The sequence below is a fragment of the Pangasianodon hypophthalmus genome, chromosome 4 (genome assembly GCF_027358585.1).
Source record: "Pangasianodon hypophthalmus isolate fPanHyp1 chromosome 4, fPanHyp1.pri, whole genome shotgun sequence".
Classification (NCBI taxonomy): Eukaryota; Metazoa; Chordata; class Actinopteri; order Siluriformes; family Pangasiidae; genus Pangasianodon; species Pangasianodon hypophthalmus.
Genome location: NC_069713.1, coordinates 9232993 through 9251292, shown reverse-complemented (window position 1 = coordinate 9251292; position 18300 = coordinate 9232993). Strand labels below are relative to the sequence as shown.

At 38.2% G+C, this 18300-nt stretch overlaps 1 protein-coding gene across 1 annotated transcript; it reads left to right on the top strand.

Moving 5' to 3' along the window:
* Nucleotides 1-5692: 5692 nt before the first annotated feature.
* On the top strand, nucleotides 5693-18289 carry LOC128318129 (CD48 antigen-like). The gene is made up of 5 exons (XM_053233411.1): nucleotides 5693-5809; nucleotides 9302-9622; nucleotides 12072-12338; nucleotides 12487-12591; nucleotides 12692-18289. Exons 1-5 carry the CDS (start codon nucleotides 5746-5748, stop codon nucleotides 12733-12735), a joined length of 801 nt encoding a protein of 266 aa, XP_053089386.1. The 5' UTR covers nucleotides 5693-5745; the 3' UTR covers nucleotides 12736-18289.
* The last annotated feature ends 11 nt before the right edge of the window (nucleotides 18290-18300 follow it).

The window sequence follows — 18300 nt, the reverse complement described above, 5'->3', positions numbered from 1 at the left end:
TTCTGTAATTCAGTTACAATGCTCTCTATTTTTGTTCTGAAACTGCTTTTTAAATGAAACTAGGGTTTCATTTATTAAACTTTGCGTGGATTCGAGAGTGAAAGTGTGTGCTCTCCCACCTGGGTACTGCCCACAAATGTCCATGTATGGTCAATGCAAATTAGCTCATATATATTTAAATGTGTGGGGTCCTTTTCATTGTTGAGTGAGGTAGCATCAACAATGGCAGAGAGGAAAAGCAAAAAATAAGAATTTTGAGGAATGCAAAGTGGAAGTTATGTCAGAGATTGAGACAAAAGGACACAGTTACTGCTACTGAAAACCTGAAAAATAAACTGAAAGAAATAAAAGGGATCATGTCCAAAATGCCAATGAAATTAAAGGAGCTTGTTAAAAATATACCTTTGCATTGGTCTCAGCTATTCACAATGGACCCATGGCATCTTCATGCAGTCTCACAGGGAGAAGATTACACTCATCTGGTGGGTAGAGATGTGAATTGGTTAATCAGGTTGTTGGTTAGGGGAGATGAGGAGGGGGAGCCCATTCTGCTATGACCTGTTGTGCAGAACATGTTCTCACAATCTAGTGGACTTTTTCTTGTCAGTAGGCTATAGCAGTCTCCCACCTGATGCATCCAGTCAATGCCTTCATGCTTTAAGCAGGCCAGTGGTGCAGTCTGAATGCACAGAATACTGTGTGTCATTGTAGTGTCTCTCCTCTGCACTGTGGGTTAGGGAATTAAAATGGATTGTTGAACTTGCTTTAAATTGCCAAAAACAGATTTATTCTAACTAGGTGCCCTTATAGCAACATGAGTGCAGTCATTTGCTCCGATTACATGTGGGAAACCGGACATTGCTTCAAATTGGAATTTGATGTTGGCCTGTACACCCACTATGTAAATAACTCTGATGCACGACTAATCAATTTAATTATGCCAGCAAGTACGGCTGAAATGATGGTGCATTAGGATGGCTGGGATTTCCCAGACCCATCAGCCAATTCTCTTTCAGAGCAACTGGTTGCCAGGAATAAAAGTGTGGTCAAAACCTGTAGGAGGATACGTATTGCACCTTGGTCTCTCTAAACCTGGGGCCAACTCAGCACATAGTTCCAAAAGAACGGCTCTTGGAAATCTAATTAGCCTCATTAGCCACTCATCATTGTTGGCAAGGAAATCTTCATGTCTCTAAAAACATGTTTTCACCTTATTGTTTGCTTGGTGTGGTCTTCTAACAATGCCAAAAATGCCATTGTGCCGTAAACAACACATCATTCTATGGCCTATTTATATCATTTAGTAGCCTTTTAATATATCATGAATGGGTGAAATTAACTGTTTGCAGCCTGTAACTACTCATAATTAATATCAACCTATAATGAGTTAGTATTTTGTTTACGGAGGATATTAAACAAATTATAGGCTGCAAATATTTAATTGGAGCAATACATAGAAATAGGCTAATAAACCAGTCTACACAAGTAAATAAATAAACTCATAAAAAAAATACTGTTATGCTTTAATGCTTCTCATGTCCAAGTAGCTTATATGCAGTTATTATGGAGCTGCATAATTTGATTTGAAGTGTAATATGTGTTAGCTGTAATTCTCTACCTATCCACAGGTATACCTAAAATGTTGCGGGTGACTCTACACACGGGTCAAATCTTCTGTAAATATACGCCCAATTTCCCACCAAGTATTTCTTTATAAATCCTGGTTTCTGCATGGAAGGTTGCATATGCATGTTCAGACTTTTTTTGCATACACGCTGTTTATAAATGAGGACACTGGGCTGCTGGCTGTATATTTAGCACCCCAGATTTAGTAAGTCATGCTTAAAGGTGCTTAAAGGCTTTAATGAGTTTTGTGGCTGTAACTAAATGTAAATCAGCTGTGCTCTGAATGTGCTTTGTAATTTATGGGGCATTTATCAATATACTCTCTGTAAGGGGACAGCCGGCTCAGTCTTGTGCCATCATTAGAGGGAGACAGAGAGCAACCAGAAACACTGACAGACCAGCTCCTGCCACCAGAGGGCGTCTGAAAGCACCACCTTTCATTCAGTGCATAGTCTTGAGTCAGCCTTGCTATGTGCTGCTGTGTAGTTCTTGGCCAGCATACTATACGTTCAAAAAAAAAAAAAAAAAAAGTCTTATTCTTTAATCTTGACCCAGACTTTTAGTGGGACTGAGCTGTTAGCTTATTTTAGGGCACTTGGGTTGGTTTCTGTCTATGGGTGGCTTACTGGTTCTTGCCTCTCCTCTCTGGAGCCCAGGATTCAAACCCTGCACAGGGTGAGCTCCCTGTTATATGCACATGAATACAAAGCCAATAAGTGTTTATGAACCTTTTCAGATTTTTAAGGTTTTTTTTTTAATTACACAATTTTACTAAATGTTGACAAATCACACCCAATATTAGTTTATCATTAATAAACAAATTAATTGAAGTTTATATCACTAACTGTAAATCACAATCATTTAAATTAATTAATTAATTAAAAATACATGTCCCTTTCCTAATTAATTAATTAAGTTATTATATTAATTATATAAAATATCCTTCTTCTGTAGTTTCATGATGAAAATCTCTAGGTTCATGATGAAAAAGTGTCCAAACAGGATTTCTTCATTTTCATGTAAAAGTCCAGATTTGTATATGTAGTATATTTTTTAATTTTGCTAATTACCTATTAGCAGATTGTAAAAAAGATTAGATTTTAGGAATAATCAGATAATCTGCTTTAAAAAGTCAGTGATGCAGTATTGTCCTTGAGTGAGCAGTGTCCTTGTTAGAAAATTATTTAGCTCATGGACTGATATTGTGTCTATTTTTTTTAACCTTTTTGATATTATTATTATTATTATTACCTCATATCTATACAAGTTTAGTGTCTCTACAATATTTTCTTTTGTTCTCCTCTGGTTTAGTGCCTTCCATGTCCACCAGAGTGTGTTAAGTGTTACAGGAACAAAAGAAATAAGGCTGTATACATGCTGTGTGAAGAGCTTTGAATAACAATTAACCTTAGCAGTTGTCTTTTTAATTATAGTATATTTATGATTGTAACATAACTTTTATTATTCTGTTCTCAGAAGTTTTGATGCCAGTATTATGTCATAGACTATCATTCAGCTGATGAACTCTCCTAGACCTAATCTTACCTAATGCACCTTTAAGGGTAATTCTCTGAAAAAAAACCTGGCAGAACTGTTTCTGTCACCTGATAAAATAACACACTGATGCATGCCGTATGAACAGTGAGGAAAAACATTTATGGCTTAGTTAAGTATTATTATTACCATTATTGACCATTTGTGTATCTCTGCAAATCCCACCAAAAAAACAGTATTATTACCATTGATGAGTCTGCAAATCTAGCACTTAAAAAAATATTTGAAGTGACTTACACTATGACTTGTAAAGTAGCTCCTAATGTCTACCTTTCTTTTTTTGGCTGCCACACGCACACACAAAAACGAACCTTTAGGCTTGCTACTCATCTCATTAATAGGTGATTGTCTGATAGCCTGCATGACATGGCGCATCTTGTCTTCCTACAACCGACTGTAGCTACAGCCTCTCACATGTTAGCAAGAAACGGCAAAGCCAATCCTATTAGCGACGAGATCTGTTAACTGTTTGTGTTCCATAAATTGTGCTGCCGCCTGTCTTGGTCAGGATGCTCTTGTAAAAGAGATTCTTAATCTCAATGAGACTTTTCCTGGTTAAATAAAGGTTAAATAAAAAATAAGTAAATACAAACCACAAGACACAGACAGACAACAGTGGTTATATACATCAATATATTTTAATTGTTTGATCAAAATTATTGCTATGGACAATTCAGTAGTCACTGGATATTGGTAGGGACATGTCCCTAGCATCCCTACTAAATTCTGTGCCCTTGGCTGCTGGACATAGTCTGTGGACTGTAGACTCAGAGACAAAAAGAATGAGATTCTGCATTTAGAATTGAACATCATTTATAAAGTAACAAACACTTCTATTGACCTGATATCACCTTCAAATATCTTCACCACTGTATATTTGTCTTAGAAGAGTCCAAGTCTTAAAATGCAGTGTGCTGTAAAATATAGTATGTTCAGCCAGCAGACAAACTTTTCTGGCATACTGTATAGTCTACTTGTTTTGCCTTGTGGCAGATGTGTGTGTGTTGTTTCTGCTCATCAGGCACAGTGATGCTTCTTTCCAGAGTCCCAGTTCGGTGGAAGATTAAAAGTGAATCATGATAAAGTTGGAGTAACTGTACAAGATCTTCAACTCCTAGACTCTGGAATATTATATAATTAATTAATAGTAGTAAAAGTAAACCAACTTAAAACATCAGTGGCATAAATATAAACAACCATATAAATTTAGTATAATTACGGTTATAAAAACCTGTAGTGATTTTTTAAAACCGAACATACCCATATATTTTTTTTAATTATTAGTGTTTATTCTGAGCATTATAACTCTACATGTTATAGGTTTTGTGGGTGTATAATTCTACTAAACCAATGCCGTTTCAAGCAATTCTCTTTTTATTAATGTATTTTTAATAGGTTAAGACCCTATAACAGCTGTGCAGTTTGAAAGACGTGTCTGGTGTCCACAAACAGCTGTGATGTAGACCTGAAGTGTGCAGCGCTCGGAGACCTTCCACTTCAATGCCCGCTCCCATCTAGTCCATGTGCCCTGCAGTTGCATCCCTACTACCCTGCTAGAGCACTGCTACTCCACTGCTGCTTGAGCCTTCCCCTTGACCGACAGTCCTTCCCGTGCACTTTGTTATAGCAAGGATTACAAACAAGCCATGCTTGACCTACAGCTACAGGTCCCACCAGCCTGCTGTGCAGCAACCTTGCCTCTATTTAGCCACCTCCTTCCAGTCCTCACCTTGGTGCCAGTCCTAGAAACATTGATGATGGTGATTTCCCTGTACAGCAACACCTCCATTGCTCTGGTCACCATAAACTCCTCAGTCATTTCAAGAAATAAATTACTACTAATTGAAATATTAGCAAAACTGCCATTGACAACACTAGAAATTTTAGATTACACAGACATTTTTGTTCTCAGAGAATTTTAGGCCTTAAGGGCCATTCTCTGAAAAACAATAATCCATTTCAGCCAAATGATGGCGCAATGACCCTGCCATAATATTCAGTAATATAGTTCTTGGTTTGATTATGATCTGTGAATGCAAATCATACATTTTACTGGCCTACAGTCTACATCCACTGCAGATGCTGTGCATGTATTTCATTACTTCATACATACAGCAATTACAGTCCTGTGCAGTGTTAATCACTTTACTAAACATGGTCAGTTCTTTAAAAAGAAAAAAGCCACAGTCTATGTAAGCTCTTTCCTCCATCAGTTGTCTTCAGCAACTGATCACAAGTAAACAAAGATCAGATGTGGGTTAGTGCACATCCATCCACTTTATATATATAAACAAGTTGTGCTTGTTTTATCAGAACTGCAGCAGAGCATCAGTTCATGAGAAGTAAGAAAGACTCTAAACCACGCTCCGAGAATACACTATACATTACAAGGACTTTGTATTGCTGCACTTTTTGCATACGCAGCAAATATTTATAGGTTAAAGACCTCACACGCACAGTGAGTGAGGAAGTGTTTTTTTTTTTTTTGTGCCTCAGCTTTCATCTAGTGTTGAAATAACAGCCCCAGTTGAGCTGCAGCAAGAGTGAAGAGTCATTCACACAGCAATGGAGGACTATCATGGATACTGTTTTTCCTCCTCTGGAGTGCTGTTGTTTGGAATTCTTCAAGGTATGTATGGAGAAAAATTTTAATGCACATGGCAATTTAAGCTCTTTTAAAAGCCCACAGTAAATGAACTTCCATATTTGTAACTTCATAAGTCAGAGGCATATGATTTTACATCATGAACAAGATACACAGCTTAGATAACTGCTTTGTTCATTAAAAGCACACATCAAATTGACACTGATGTGTCCAAATATAGGTATTCATTTAAAAAATTAAAATACAAAAATGTTACATGTTACAAGATATCCTGAAATATTTTAGCTTGTAAGGTGTATTTCAAAACTTTCCTGGACCATTATTAAATTCATTGCTCATTTTGCACTCAGTTAACTTTTACTCAAGTAAAAGTGAGGTTTTATTGAAATAAACTGGCATTTGTTATTTGTCACTACACTAACAGGACACCACTGCTGTTTAACGTATTTCGCACGTAACTTTCTGCTCTTATGTTCTATCTGCAAAGAAAAAAAAAGATATGGTTAGGTTCAGGAAACCTCAGGCACTGTCTGTGAAAAATGTGTCTGTTTGCATAGTGGTGCATTCTGTACCAGCTATTTTGGTTACTTCAAATTATAAGAATATAAATTTATAAATAGTTTTAATGTAGTTGTTGAGCATAGTTTGTGGATGATAGAAATAAAAACAATGAGAATAAGATTGAACATTTGGAATAATAAATAAAGTGTAATAGAAAGTAAATGCACATCAAAAATAATTGACAAAGTATTTACAGCATCAGAGTGTCCACAAATAGCAGGGGTTGGTTCATGTGTTTATTCCAACTTTATTCCTGTCATTTGGTCAACTGGTTGTTGTCCATTCAGTGTGGCTTTTATTTGGCTGGAATGAGAACCTACACAAACACATGTGACATGAAATTAGAGACTTCTAATACAAGCAAACTTGCCTATAGGCTAAATTGCCTGTAGTAGCAATGATGACTTAAGCAAGGATGACTCAATAGGCCTAACCCATTCTGCGATCTTTAAGATACTTGATCACGAGGTACATTGTATTGCCAAATTCTTGGTGAGGTTGCTCCTGGAAGACCTGTGAATAGCTGAGGAATGTCTCATCATTCATCACTGTGTGCTTCCCTGAACACATCCATACTGACATAAAGTCTGATTAAACATATGAGGATTTTCACATTGACAAACACATATATCATATATTTTTATGCAGATGAGAAAGAGGCAATGTACTGTATACTGTGAGACTCCAGATGGAGTGTGAATTTGTAACCAATGAGCAGTCAGGTCCTCGCTGTTTTTTTACTGAAGCTAGATAAGCAGATGGAAAACATTTTGGATAACCCTAAACACACTCAACATAGAGCTCTTCAACATATTAACAGGTGCAAATTATTTCAAAATAGGAACAAGAACATATATCTGATGAAAAACAAAATGCACGTGGATACTCAGGGAGGAGTCATTTGCAGGCTATATGGAAGGAAGGGGAAATATTAGTCGCCGCTTTAAATTAGCTACCTTGTATGCAGCGTGACCCCTCATTATTATCAGTTCTTACTTAGAAATAAAATATTGGCACAAAGTATCAAATTAATAAGTTTCAGAAAGGAATATTTACATATTTTCCTTTGCTGCCACATGCAACCTACTCCTAGTGTGGCACTCATTAAATGGAGCTCAAAACACAGTGGCCTACTGATACTGATAGCGTACACACGTACCAGCCAATCACAATTCACATTACACAAAGGCAGCAATACCATGTCTCTAAATGTGGAATTAACACTAAGACCCCTGTTCCAATTGTAAATTTAAAGTTGGAAGCGCAACTGTAAAGGAACTTTTCTTGAGAAAGTGGAAAAGCCCAGTAAAACACTTTGGTTTTATTATAAAATGGTCACTTACACTTACACTTGGAAATTAGCAATGGTGCAATGTGTTGTACTAGTGTTGTACTAGTCACTGTTATTGTAGTTGTTTGGATGCCAGCTCCAATTTGGTGTCTGCCAGTAGAATATGGACAAATTGTTTTCATTTTACACCAGCAGTCATAAAGGTTTCTCACATACTACCAGGCTTGGGTAGTAATGGAATACATGTAATTGCTTTATGTAATCAGGATACAAAAAACTGTAACCCGTAACAATTTTTGTCAAAAAAAAAAAGTAATCAGATTACCAGTACATGTTGTAACAGCTGTTCTTTCACTGGGGGTCGTGACACCTCAGGGGGTCACAAAGCGGTGGGGGAGTTTTGTCACAAAGCGGTAGCAGAGGGGGTAGAGGGAAAACTTATAGAACTTCAGAGTAAACACGCGTCACTCTTCACTCCTTCTGGTAAAATTGAAGCGTGGATCAGAAAACTGTCATTATGGCGAACTTGCTTGGACAATGATAGCTTTGATGCTTTCCCATTACTGGATGATTTTCTGAACAAGAGCACTGTTTCAAAAGCCAACTCATGGCCAGTTATCGGGTCTCACCTAAATGACATGCAAATACAATTCCCTGAGAATTTCCATGAAAATCAAGCCATGTTTGTAACAGAAGAGTGGATTAGAAACTCCTTTCTAGAGACATCATTGACAGGACTGGCAGTTGAATTGGAAGAGTCAGTGGTTGACATGGCATCAGAAATGGCCCTGAAGCAGAGGTTCACAGAGGAGCCACTGCCAGATTTTTGGATATCCCTGCAAACTGAATAAAGAGAGCTGAGTGACATGGCATTGAAAAACTTCTCCCATTTGCATCGACCTATCTCTGTGAGGCTGCTTTTTCAGCACTGGTGTACCTGAAGAACAAGTATAGAGCCAGAGTCGTGGTTGAAGATATTTGGCGTCTTTTCCGCATTCTCTATCCAAGCCCAACCATCCCACTGAGTGACTAGTCCGAAACATTAAAGTTGTTTTATATTATATTAAGCTTTATCCATCCAAATCTTTATCCATTTTTTCCTTGTACTTGTTATCATTAGTTAAAGAAATTTGAACGTGTAAGAACACAATGTAAAAAAGACTGTACAAAGAACTGGATTTTTTTTTTTCTGAATCAAATAATAACATGTTATTTTAATAACTGGATTTTTTTGCTTTTAAACATATAATAACATGTTTAGTAAAGACATACTGTATAACTAAGCTTCTAAGATCATGTTGCAAAATTATGAAAATTAATAATATTTTTGATCTTCAAATTTTCAATTGGTCAATGCCCTTGCAAATATGTGCTCCACTGTCTCTTCTCATTTCCATCATAACTTCAGTTGAAACTCTAAAGTTGTTCTCTGAAATGCTTTTGTGATGTTGCTGATGTTGTTCATATTGCTTTTCTCTTGACTTTAATTACATATGTGAGCTTGAAGCAATCCAAAAGTAATCAAATTACATTACTTTTATATTGTGATACTTTGTTACTGATTACATTTTTTATGAAGTAATTTGTAACTGTAATGGAATACATTCTTAAAGTAACTTTCCCAACCCTGCATACTACATACTGATGTGTTATGTTTGCTGCAGGTGTGTGTGTTGTTTTAGCTGATACGAACACAGTGACGGTGTACAGAGCTACTGGGAGCTCCCTGGATCTAACACTGAAATATCCAAAAGAATCAGTGTCATCAGTTCAGTGGCTCTACAATGAGAAACAGTTTGCTGAATACTCTCAAAGCCAGTACTCACACCAGAATTCCCAGTTCACTGGACGTTTAAAGGAGGATAATGATAAAGTTGGAGTAATTGTACAAGATCTTCAACCCCAAGACTCTGGGACATTCTCAGTGGTTGTAGATGGAACTAAAGAACAGTATCCAACACAAACATTTACAGTTTATATTCAAAGTAAGTATAACTGTTTATAAAAAAAATTAATTTTAAATTCAAACATTAATTGCATATATACATATATTCAGTTTAAACCCCCAACTTTAGTCTGACTGGGTTACGTAACCTGGGAGATACAAACATTTGTCAGGCTCTGGGGAGGAGCAGTGACTGGGTGGGCTTACTTTCAGTGGAAAAAGTTCTTATGTCATGAGGTCTCAGGTCTTTTGAGTCCTGTACCATACAAAAATCAAGTACAATTAATTTGTATTACTCTAAAGGTGACCTTTAAGTAATTTAATTACAAACAACAATGTTGTTTGACATTTGAAAAAGTGATCTGATCACAACATTGGGCCTCTTTTATCAAGCTGGATACAAACAGAATTGAAAATTGTTCAAAGGACCATTTACACATAAAATTTGGTATTAATGAAAAGCTTCTAAATTCAGAAAAACATACCTGTGATCCTGAGTGTGTGTAAATTAGAAAACTACGAATTATTATGAAAAGGTACGAATTAGAAATAAATAACTATCAGGCTGATCAGCTTCAAATCATATTATTTCAGTGAATCACTGCACTTTTTCTGTATACAGATTACATTGTCAAGTTTAAATAACTTATGTATTCAATTGCACACACAGATTTAATGAATATTTTGTAAAACCCAGTTGTTTTTATATTAATCACTATAAAGCAGGTGAGAGAAATCTATAAATAAAGACAAATAAGCCTAGTCATTCATTTACAAAGACATGCTCCCATATAAAAGGAAGACAAGCTGTAATGGCTCAGAGTATAAGTGGGTTCCAATTGCCGTGGCATCTTTTTTTTAATGCTAGGCAAAGCATCATTAGAGCCACTGATATGTGACTGATCTGGTATGTCTCAATCTGCAGTGTGACCAATATGCCCATATATGTCATGTTAAATTATATATATATATATATATATATATATATATATATATATATATATATATATAATATATAATCTTTATTTATTTACTGGCATAGATATGACTCAAAGTAATTTCCATTTCTACCTCTGAGAAAGTTTTTCTTGGTGTTTACTCATCAAAGAAGCTCTGTGAGCTTTGCCTTGTATGGAGTTTTGTGAGCATGACCAAATGCAAATCATCTGTGTCGTGTATGCATCTGGTAATTTATGAGTGATTGGCATTCATCAACATACAGTATGAGTGCGAGTATGAAGAAAATCAGTGTTTTCTGAAATTTTTGTAAATCCAGTGGAAATGTTTAGTTCAGTTTGGCTTATGCTAACATTTTCATACAGCTTTACTAAAAGATTAATAGAAACCCAATGTTTTTAAAATGTTTTAAAGCAATTTCTAAACTTTTAACAAGTAATGCCAAAAAGCATTAATTTAAGTAAAATACAGTGTATATACCCTAAATGGGAAATGCATCCTGGGAGATACAAACTGTAAAATTGAAAATAAATATCATATTTGGAAATTAAAATAAAAATTGCAAAATTGTGTTAATTGAACCCTAATGTGTTCAAAAATAGTAGAATTTTAAAGTTCTTGCCCATTATGTTTTCATGAGTGTGTAATAACACTGAACTGCTGCAGCTGCAGGGATTCCTTATTTTTATTTATACATTTTTTAACACATGTTAAGACTCCATAACAGCTGTGCAAATTGACAAGAATCAGACATGGAAAGTGTCCACAAACAGCTGTGATGCTGGTGTGAAATGTGCCGCGCTCTGAGCCGAGAATGTCTCCTACATGTGGAGCGGCTATAAGACTGCGCATGGAGCTCAGCTTCAGTTCAGTCTCTCACCAGCAGAAGGAGCCGTTACACTGAACTGCACTGCAGCTAACAACGTCAGCTCCAGTTCAGCTACAGAGACACTGAGCTGTAGCAAACAATTATAATTATTAAACAATTATAATTATTATAGTTAACCAGGAGTAATACATTTCAACCAGTAAATATAACTATAGTGAATGTCTACATTCAGTCGTGGCCTAATGGATAGAGAGTCGGACTTGTAACCCGAAGGCGAACCTGAAGTTGTGGGTTCGAGTCTCGGGTCCAGCAGCGGTTGTAGGTGGGGGGGAGTGAATGACCAGCGTTCTCTTCCACCCTCAATACCACGACTGTGGTGAGACCCTTGAGCAAGGCCCCGAACCCCCAACTGCTCCCCGGGCGCCGCAGCAAAAAAAGGCTGCCCACTGCTCCGGGTGTGTGTTCATGGTGTGTGTGTGTGATCACTACTGTGTGTGCACTTGGATGGGTTAAATGCAGAGCGCAAATTCCTAGTATGGGTCACCATACTTGGCCACACTTCACTTTCACTATATATATTTTTATTTTTTATAGTGTTTACTACTAATCACACAAGTTATAGGTGGGTGTGTAATTACACTACACTGCTGCAGTTGCAGGTATTCCTCATTTTGTCTATTTATTTTTTTAAACACATGTTAAGACCGTATAACAGCTGTGCAGATTGAGAAGAATCAGACGTGGAAAGTGGCCACAAACAGCTGTGATGTTGATGTGAAGTGTGCAGCGCTTGGAGCTGAGAGTGTCTCTTACCTGTGGAGCAGCTATAAGACTGCGAGTGGAGCTCAGCTTCAGTTCAGCCTCTCACCAGCAGAAGGAGCCGTTACACTGAACTGCACTGCAGCTAACAACGTCAGCTCCAGTTCTGCTACAGAGACACTGAGCTGTAGCCCTGAACAGCCTGAACCAGGTACAATTACACTTTTCCTACTGGTGAGTGAACACCATAGTCTCAAACTAAACTTTAACCACACAAGTTTTACAAAAATGTCTACACACTGAATTGTGTGTGTGTATGTGTGTGTGTGTGTGTGTGTGTGCTTTGTCTCACATGTCAGTTGTCATGTCATTGTCAGTGCTTAAACTGATCAGTAGTCTAGTGGCGGCCTCTCCTTATCTGCTGGTGACCATCATTCTGGGTGTAAAATGTTACAGAGCTCAAGGTAAGAGCCACATAAAAATAATAAATAGTCCACAATAAAATACTATTTGAATTCTTGGTATTTAATTGTTTATTTATTTATTTAATTTTTTTTTTCACAGGTCATCATAACAGCATGTATGCCATGACGGTAATTGAGGAATAAGCACTTGGCTCGCTCTGTAATAAATAAATTGAACACTTCACAACTGAAGCGTCAAGAAAATTTGATTCTGCTACGAAATGGCTTGTATAGTTTTAATTTTTATAATAATATCTTCATTTACACTCAGAGCTCAGGGGCACAGTATATATTTGTACTGTATTTATGTTTGCACTCTTCGCAGTTGGATCAATGTAGGAGCTTTCCTTACAGATTAGAGGTCTGTTATGACTGCTGGAAAAACTCAGATTTCTCTTCTTCCACTTCAGTCTCTCTGGTTCCTCTTCCAGTCCCTTGTATTTCACCAGATTCTTGTATTTCTTCATTATATTTTGCCATCACTTGATTGCCAAATCTATCACCACTGCAGTCTTCTGCACCATTTTTTTTATTCTCAAGGTCTGTTTGCTTTGCTGTACTGTTTATCTGACTGTATCTGGAGGTCACAGCACTTTTTTGATGTATACTGCTGTTCTCTGTGATTCCTCTCATTTGGAAAAAGGACTGTACAAACCATATTCATGTTTATCTGTACACAATCCCTGCCATTTTTACTGCAGCTAATATCCTAATGTGTTGTAACAGACTAAATGCAATCTGGTTTGTGTAATCTGATCAAGGACAGAGGAGGATTTTAAAGTCAGAGTATCGTTACATTTACATAAACTGCTTCATTACATTTGAAGATGTCACAATGACTTAGTGAACATCAATGTTTAATTTTGTGAAAAAGTGGGAGGAAGAAGGAAAGCTTTTGGGCTTTTATATAAAATGTTATATTGAATTATTAAACATTTACAAATGTACAAAGATATACCTAAAACATTTCAAAATTAAAATGTAGATTATATTAATAAAATAAAAATGCTGCTGAAGTTCAGGACAGGAAACGGTGATCTTATGAAATGATCAAAATCACAATACTCACCACAATTAGCTGGAAAAACTCAGATCTCTATCTTGAAGTGTTAATTTGTTCAGAAATGTCTAAATGTTGGTTATAATGGAAGCAGTTTTAGCCCATGGTTTTGAACAAAATAATGGTATATTACTTTTAGTGAATTAAAGTGCATTTAAAATGAATTATTCTACTTAAATTTGCCTCTTTTTTCTAAGACAAGCAGTATTCAGTAAAATATGAATGATTTCTAATGAAATGAGTATAATTTTTCAATAATATCAGTATATTTGTCGCAAAATGAAGGCACAGACAGATGCAAATACAGATTGAGCTGAGATTTAATGAGAAAAAACACAGGCAAGCAGTTCCAAATCTTAAGGCAAACTCAGGATCAATATACAGGCAAAAAGGTCAGGCGATCAACAAACAGGACAAACTAGGCAGGACAAAGGCAAAGACGTGAAAACAGATCAGGTCAGTAACAATAGGCAATACAGGATCAAGAAGGCTTGGTTATTGTCAGTAGTACAAAGACAGAGCTGACTGTATACATCACAAGATATGAATGAATGAGAGTCTCCTTTTAAAGGGTGCTTATGTGTGTGGCTGATAGAACTCAGCTGTGTTCATTCACAAGCTCAGTGACTGACAGCAGGTGAGTGAGTGTATATTTTGGTTAGTGTAGTTCGAGGCGGCCATGTTTGTAGGCCGCAGTGGTTGTTGGCAGATGGAGTCTGCAGAGCACTTTGATGGACCTATATAACTGGGGCTGAGTTTTTTGCAGGTGTGGGGGTGCCGTAGGTCCCTGGTGGCAAGCCAGACCCGGTTTCCCAGTTGGTAGTGGGAATGGTCACTGCGTTGTGTGTCAGCTTTAGTTTTGTAGGTTGGGGCAGCCCGTTCTAGTCACTGGTGAGTAGTTTCCCAGACTTGTTCGCTCCAAAGAAACCATTCATCTATGGCTGGCAAATCTGTGGTGTTAGCATTCCAGGGAAACAAAGGGGGTTGGGATCCCAACACACACTGAAAATGGGTGAGCTTGGTTGCGGAATGTTTCAGGGAGGTTTGGGCATATTCCTCCCAGGGGAGGAACGGGGCCCAGTCTTCAGGATTGGCGGCACAGAAGGTGCCGGGGAAATGACTGATCTCCTGGTTAGCCCACTCTACTTGGCTGTTGGCCTGTGGGTGGTATGCAGAGGTCAGGTTTATGGTTACCCTAATTTCTCCATAAAGACTCGAGATGTGAACTGTGGACCCCGGTCACTAACTATCTCCTCTGGTATGCCAAAATATCTGAATACATGTTTGAAGAGTTGCTTGGCTGCGGTAAAGGTGAAGAGGATGTTGGCGAGAGGAATCAGATGCAGAGACTTGGAAAATCAATCAGTGATCTCTAATAGCACTGTATTACTTTGAGACCCTTAAAAATCAGTCAGGAAGTCACTGGCTATGTGTTGACAGGGTCTCTGTGGTGTGGGCAGTGGGACAAGTTTGCCGGCAGGTAGGGTATGGGGTACCATACTGAGCAAGAGGATACAACGCAGTGTACATCTGCGAACATGCATGGCCACCAGTATGTGTCCTGTATGAGGTAGTAGGTACCTTGGGAGCCTGGGTGCCCTGTAGCTAAAGAGGTCTATGCCTAGGTAATAAGCTGAGTTTGAAGTGGGACAGAGACAAAGAGCTTGTTTGGTGGACATAACTGGGGAATTTGCTGGTGTGGTATGCATGCAATGACCCGATCCAGTTCCCATTCAATCACCCCAAAGATAGATGAAGGAGGGAGGATGAATTCCTCCTTGTTCTCACTGGGGTTAACAGAGTGCATGCGTGAAAGGGCATTGGCTTTGATGTTTTTAGAACCAGGATGGTATGACAGGGTTAACTGGAATCAGGCAAAGAATAAAGACCAATAAGCTTTCCTGGGGTTTAATCGCTTGGTGGTACGCAGATATTCTAGATTCTAATGATCAGTAAAGATAATGAATGGAAGAGTCGCCCCATCAAGCTAGTGTCGCACTCTTCTAGAGCGAGTTTAACAGCCAATAATTCCCAGTTGCCCACAATATAGTTCCACTCTGCCGGGGAGAGTTTCTGTGAAAAGAAAGCCATGGGGTGAAGCTTAGGTTTGTCAACAAAATGTTTGGAGAGCAAGGCACCTCCCCCGTTCTCTGAGGCATCAATAAAGGGCTTAGATGGGTCTGGATGTTTGAGTATGGGAGCTATGGTGAAGGCATTTTGAGTTGGTTCAAGGCTTGATCTGCAGCTGAATTCCATGCCAGGAGCCTGGGTTTTCCATGGAGAAGGGAGGTTAAGGGGTAGGCGATGGAACAGAATCCTTGTATAATACATAGTCTAAGACTGCCCCCTTTCTTCTCAGCAGAGGCCGGAGACATGGATGGCCTAATGTAACCTTGTCGGAGAGCTTCCTGAATATATTCCTCCATAGCTGTCTGCTCTGCCGTTGACAGGGGGTAGATCCGGTCGCGAGGGGGCATGGTCCCCAGAAGTAACTCAATTGTGCAGTCATAGGGCCAATGTGGGGGCAGTCTGCTGGCTTTTAGCTTCACTGAACACTTCCCTCAGGTCATGGTATTCACCGGGAAGGGAAAACAAGGCCTGATCCTCAGGACTTTCAATGGAGGTGGACAACAGAGTAATTGTGGGTAGCTGGAGACAGTGGTCATGACAGTGCGAGGACCAGCACTTGAGCTGTTTGTTGGGCTATAAAATGAGAGGATTGTGTTGTTCCAGCCAAGGGAGGCCCAGGATACCTTGAGGTTTGTTGGACACAGTGACCAGCAGGCTGTTATACTCAATGTGAAAGGCTCCAACCTGGAGGAGGAGAGGTTGAGTACGATAGGTTATGGTTCCTCTTCTGATGGGACTGCCGTCCATGGCAGGTGTGTTCATTCAGAAGCTCAGTGACTGAGAACAGGTGAGTGTGTGTATTTTGGGTAGAGTAGTTCGAGGCGGCCATGTTTGTAGGACGCGGTGGTTGTTGGAATATGGAGTCCGCGGAGCGCTGTGCTGTGACAATATTACATTTCCATTTGCAGCTAAAATTAATTAGACCACAGTTCTGTTAAATTCTCATATAAATTGGTCTGGAGGTGTTGATTAATTTTCTATCACAACGTACACAGGGACTGGACACTAAACACAGATAGAATTTTTAAAAATGTGTTTGTTGATAATGTAGTTTTCTTTAAGGAGACATTTATTTAGCATTTTTGGAAGGAGTATCCTGAGTGAGTGATTTGTATAAGTCAGAGATAAAGCTGTTACACTTTCACTACAAAAGGTTCACAAAAACTGTCTTGGGGAAGTAGAGAAAAGTAGAGGAAAAAAGAGAAACTGCTAGTAGTCGTATTCAATGTGTGATTTCTCTTTGTTCTTCATTTATGACTTGACTTCATTTCTGACTTTTCACATGAGCTTTTTTTATTGGGTTCTGTGCAATCCCATTCACTTCTAATACACACTTTCCTCCTTATATATAAGCATACATACATACATACATACATACATATGTATATATACAGTGGATATAAAAAGTCTACACACCCCTGTTAAAATGCCAGGTTTCTGGTGATGTAAAAAAAAATGAGACCAAGATAAATCATTTCAGAACTTTTTCCACGTATAATGTGACCTATAACCTGTACAACTCATCTGAAAAACAAACTGAAATCTTTCAGGGGGGGCGAGTAAAAATAAAAAAAACAAAATAATGTGGTTGCATAAGTGTGCACACCCTCTTATAACTGGGGATGTGGCTGTGTTCAGAATTAAGCAATCACATTCAAACTCATGTTAAATAGGAGTCAATACACACCTGCCATCATTTAAAGTGCCTCTGATTAACCCCAAATAAAGCTCAGCTGTTCTAGTAGGCTTTTCCTGTCGCATCTTACAGCAAAAGCCATGGTCCACAGAGAGCTTCCACAGCATCAGCGGGATCTGATTATTAAAAGGTATCAGTCAGGAGAAGGGTACAAAAGAATTTCCACGGCATTAGATATACCATGTGTAACCCTCTCTAAGGGTAAATACACACTAGGTTCGAATACTCGTATCGAAGGCAATTGGATTCTAATGTGGTGAATGGTACGATTGGAAGTCATTGACACCACACAGATTGATTACCCTTTCACATGGACTGTACTGAAATGTGTACAATATATAACTCAACTGTTGTAGCGAGAACATCAATAAAGTGTGGTGCGCAATCAGTGTATGTGTTCAGTTTTTTCAAGTTGCAAAGTCCAGTCTTGAAGATAATGGAGAAATGTTTCCCTTATTGTAGAAATAAGCTCTGTCTTTTTTTTTTTTAAAATGATGGAGGGGAAAAAACAACAAAAATAAGGTGAGGCCAAAAAATGTTCTATTGATTCCAATCTGGAACTTAATAGTTGATAGGGGAAAAAGATATATATCCAAAAGGGGTGCAATTAAAGCCCACTGAGATCCTACCGCACAGTGGTATCATCTGGAACATCCTTCAGAAAGCAGTGACTCCATGGATCCAACAATCAAGGGTGGGTGGCTCGCCATCTTCCTTCCAGAAGAATTCAATAGCATACAAAAAACCTGGCCTGCAATAAAACAGGCACATCCATATCAAGTTACTCATTAATCAGCTGATAGTCAATTAATACGGACCTTAA

What these genes read in the sequence shown, in the direction of transcription:
- LOC128318129 (XM_053233411.1), top strand. Translation starts at nt 5,746, where the DNA reads ATGGAGGACTATCATGGATACTGTTTTTCCTCCTCTGGAGTGCTGTTG. An exon ending in ATTTACAGTTTATATTCAAA is followed by an intron (nt 9,623 to 12,071) that starts GTAAGTATAACT and finishes ACACATGTTAAG; the next exon opens with ACCGTATAACAGCTGTGCAG. An exon ending in CCCTGAACAGCCTGAACCAG is followed by an intron (nt 12,339 to 12,486) that starts GTACAATTACAC and finishes CTCACATGTCAG; the next exon opens with TTGTCATGTCATTGTCAGTG.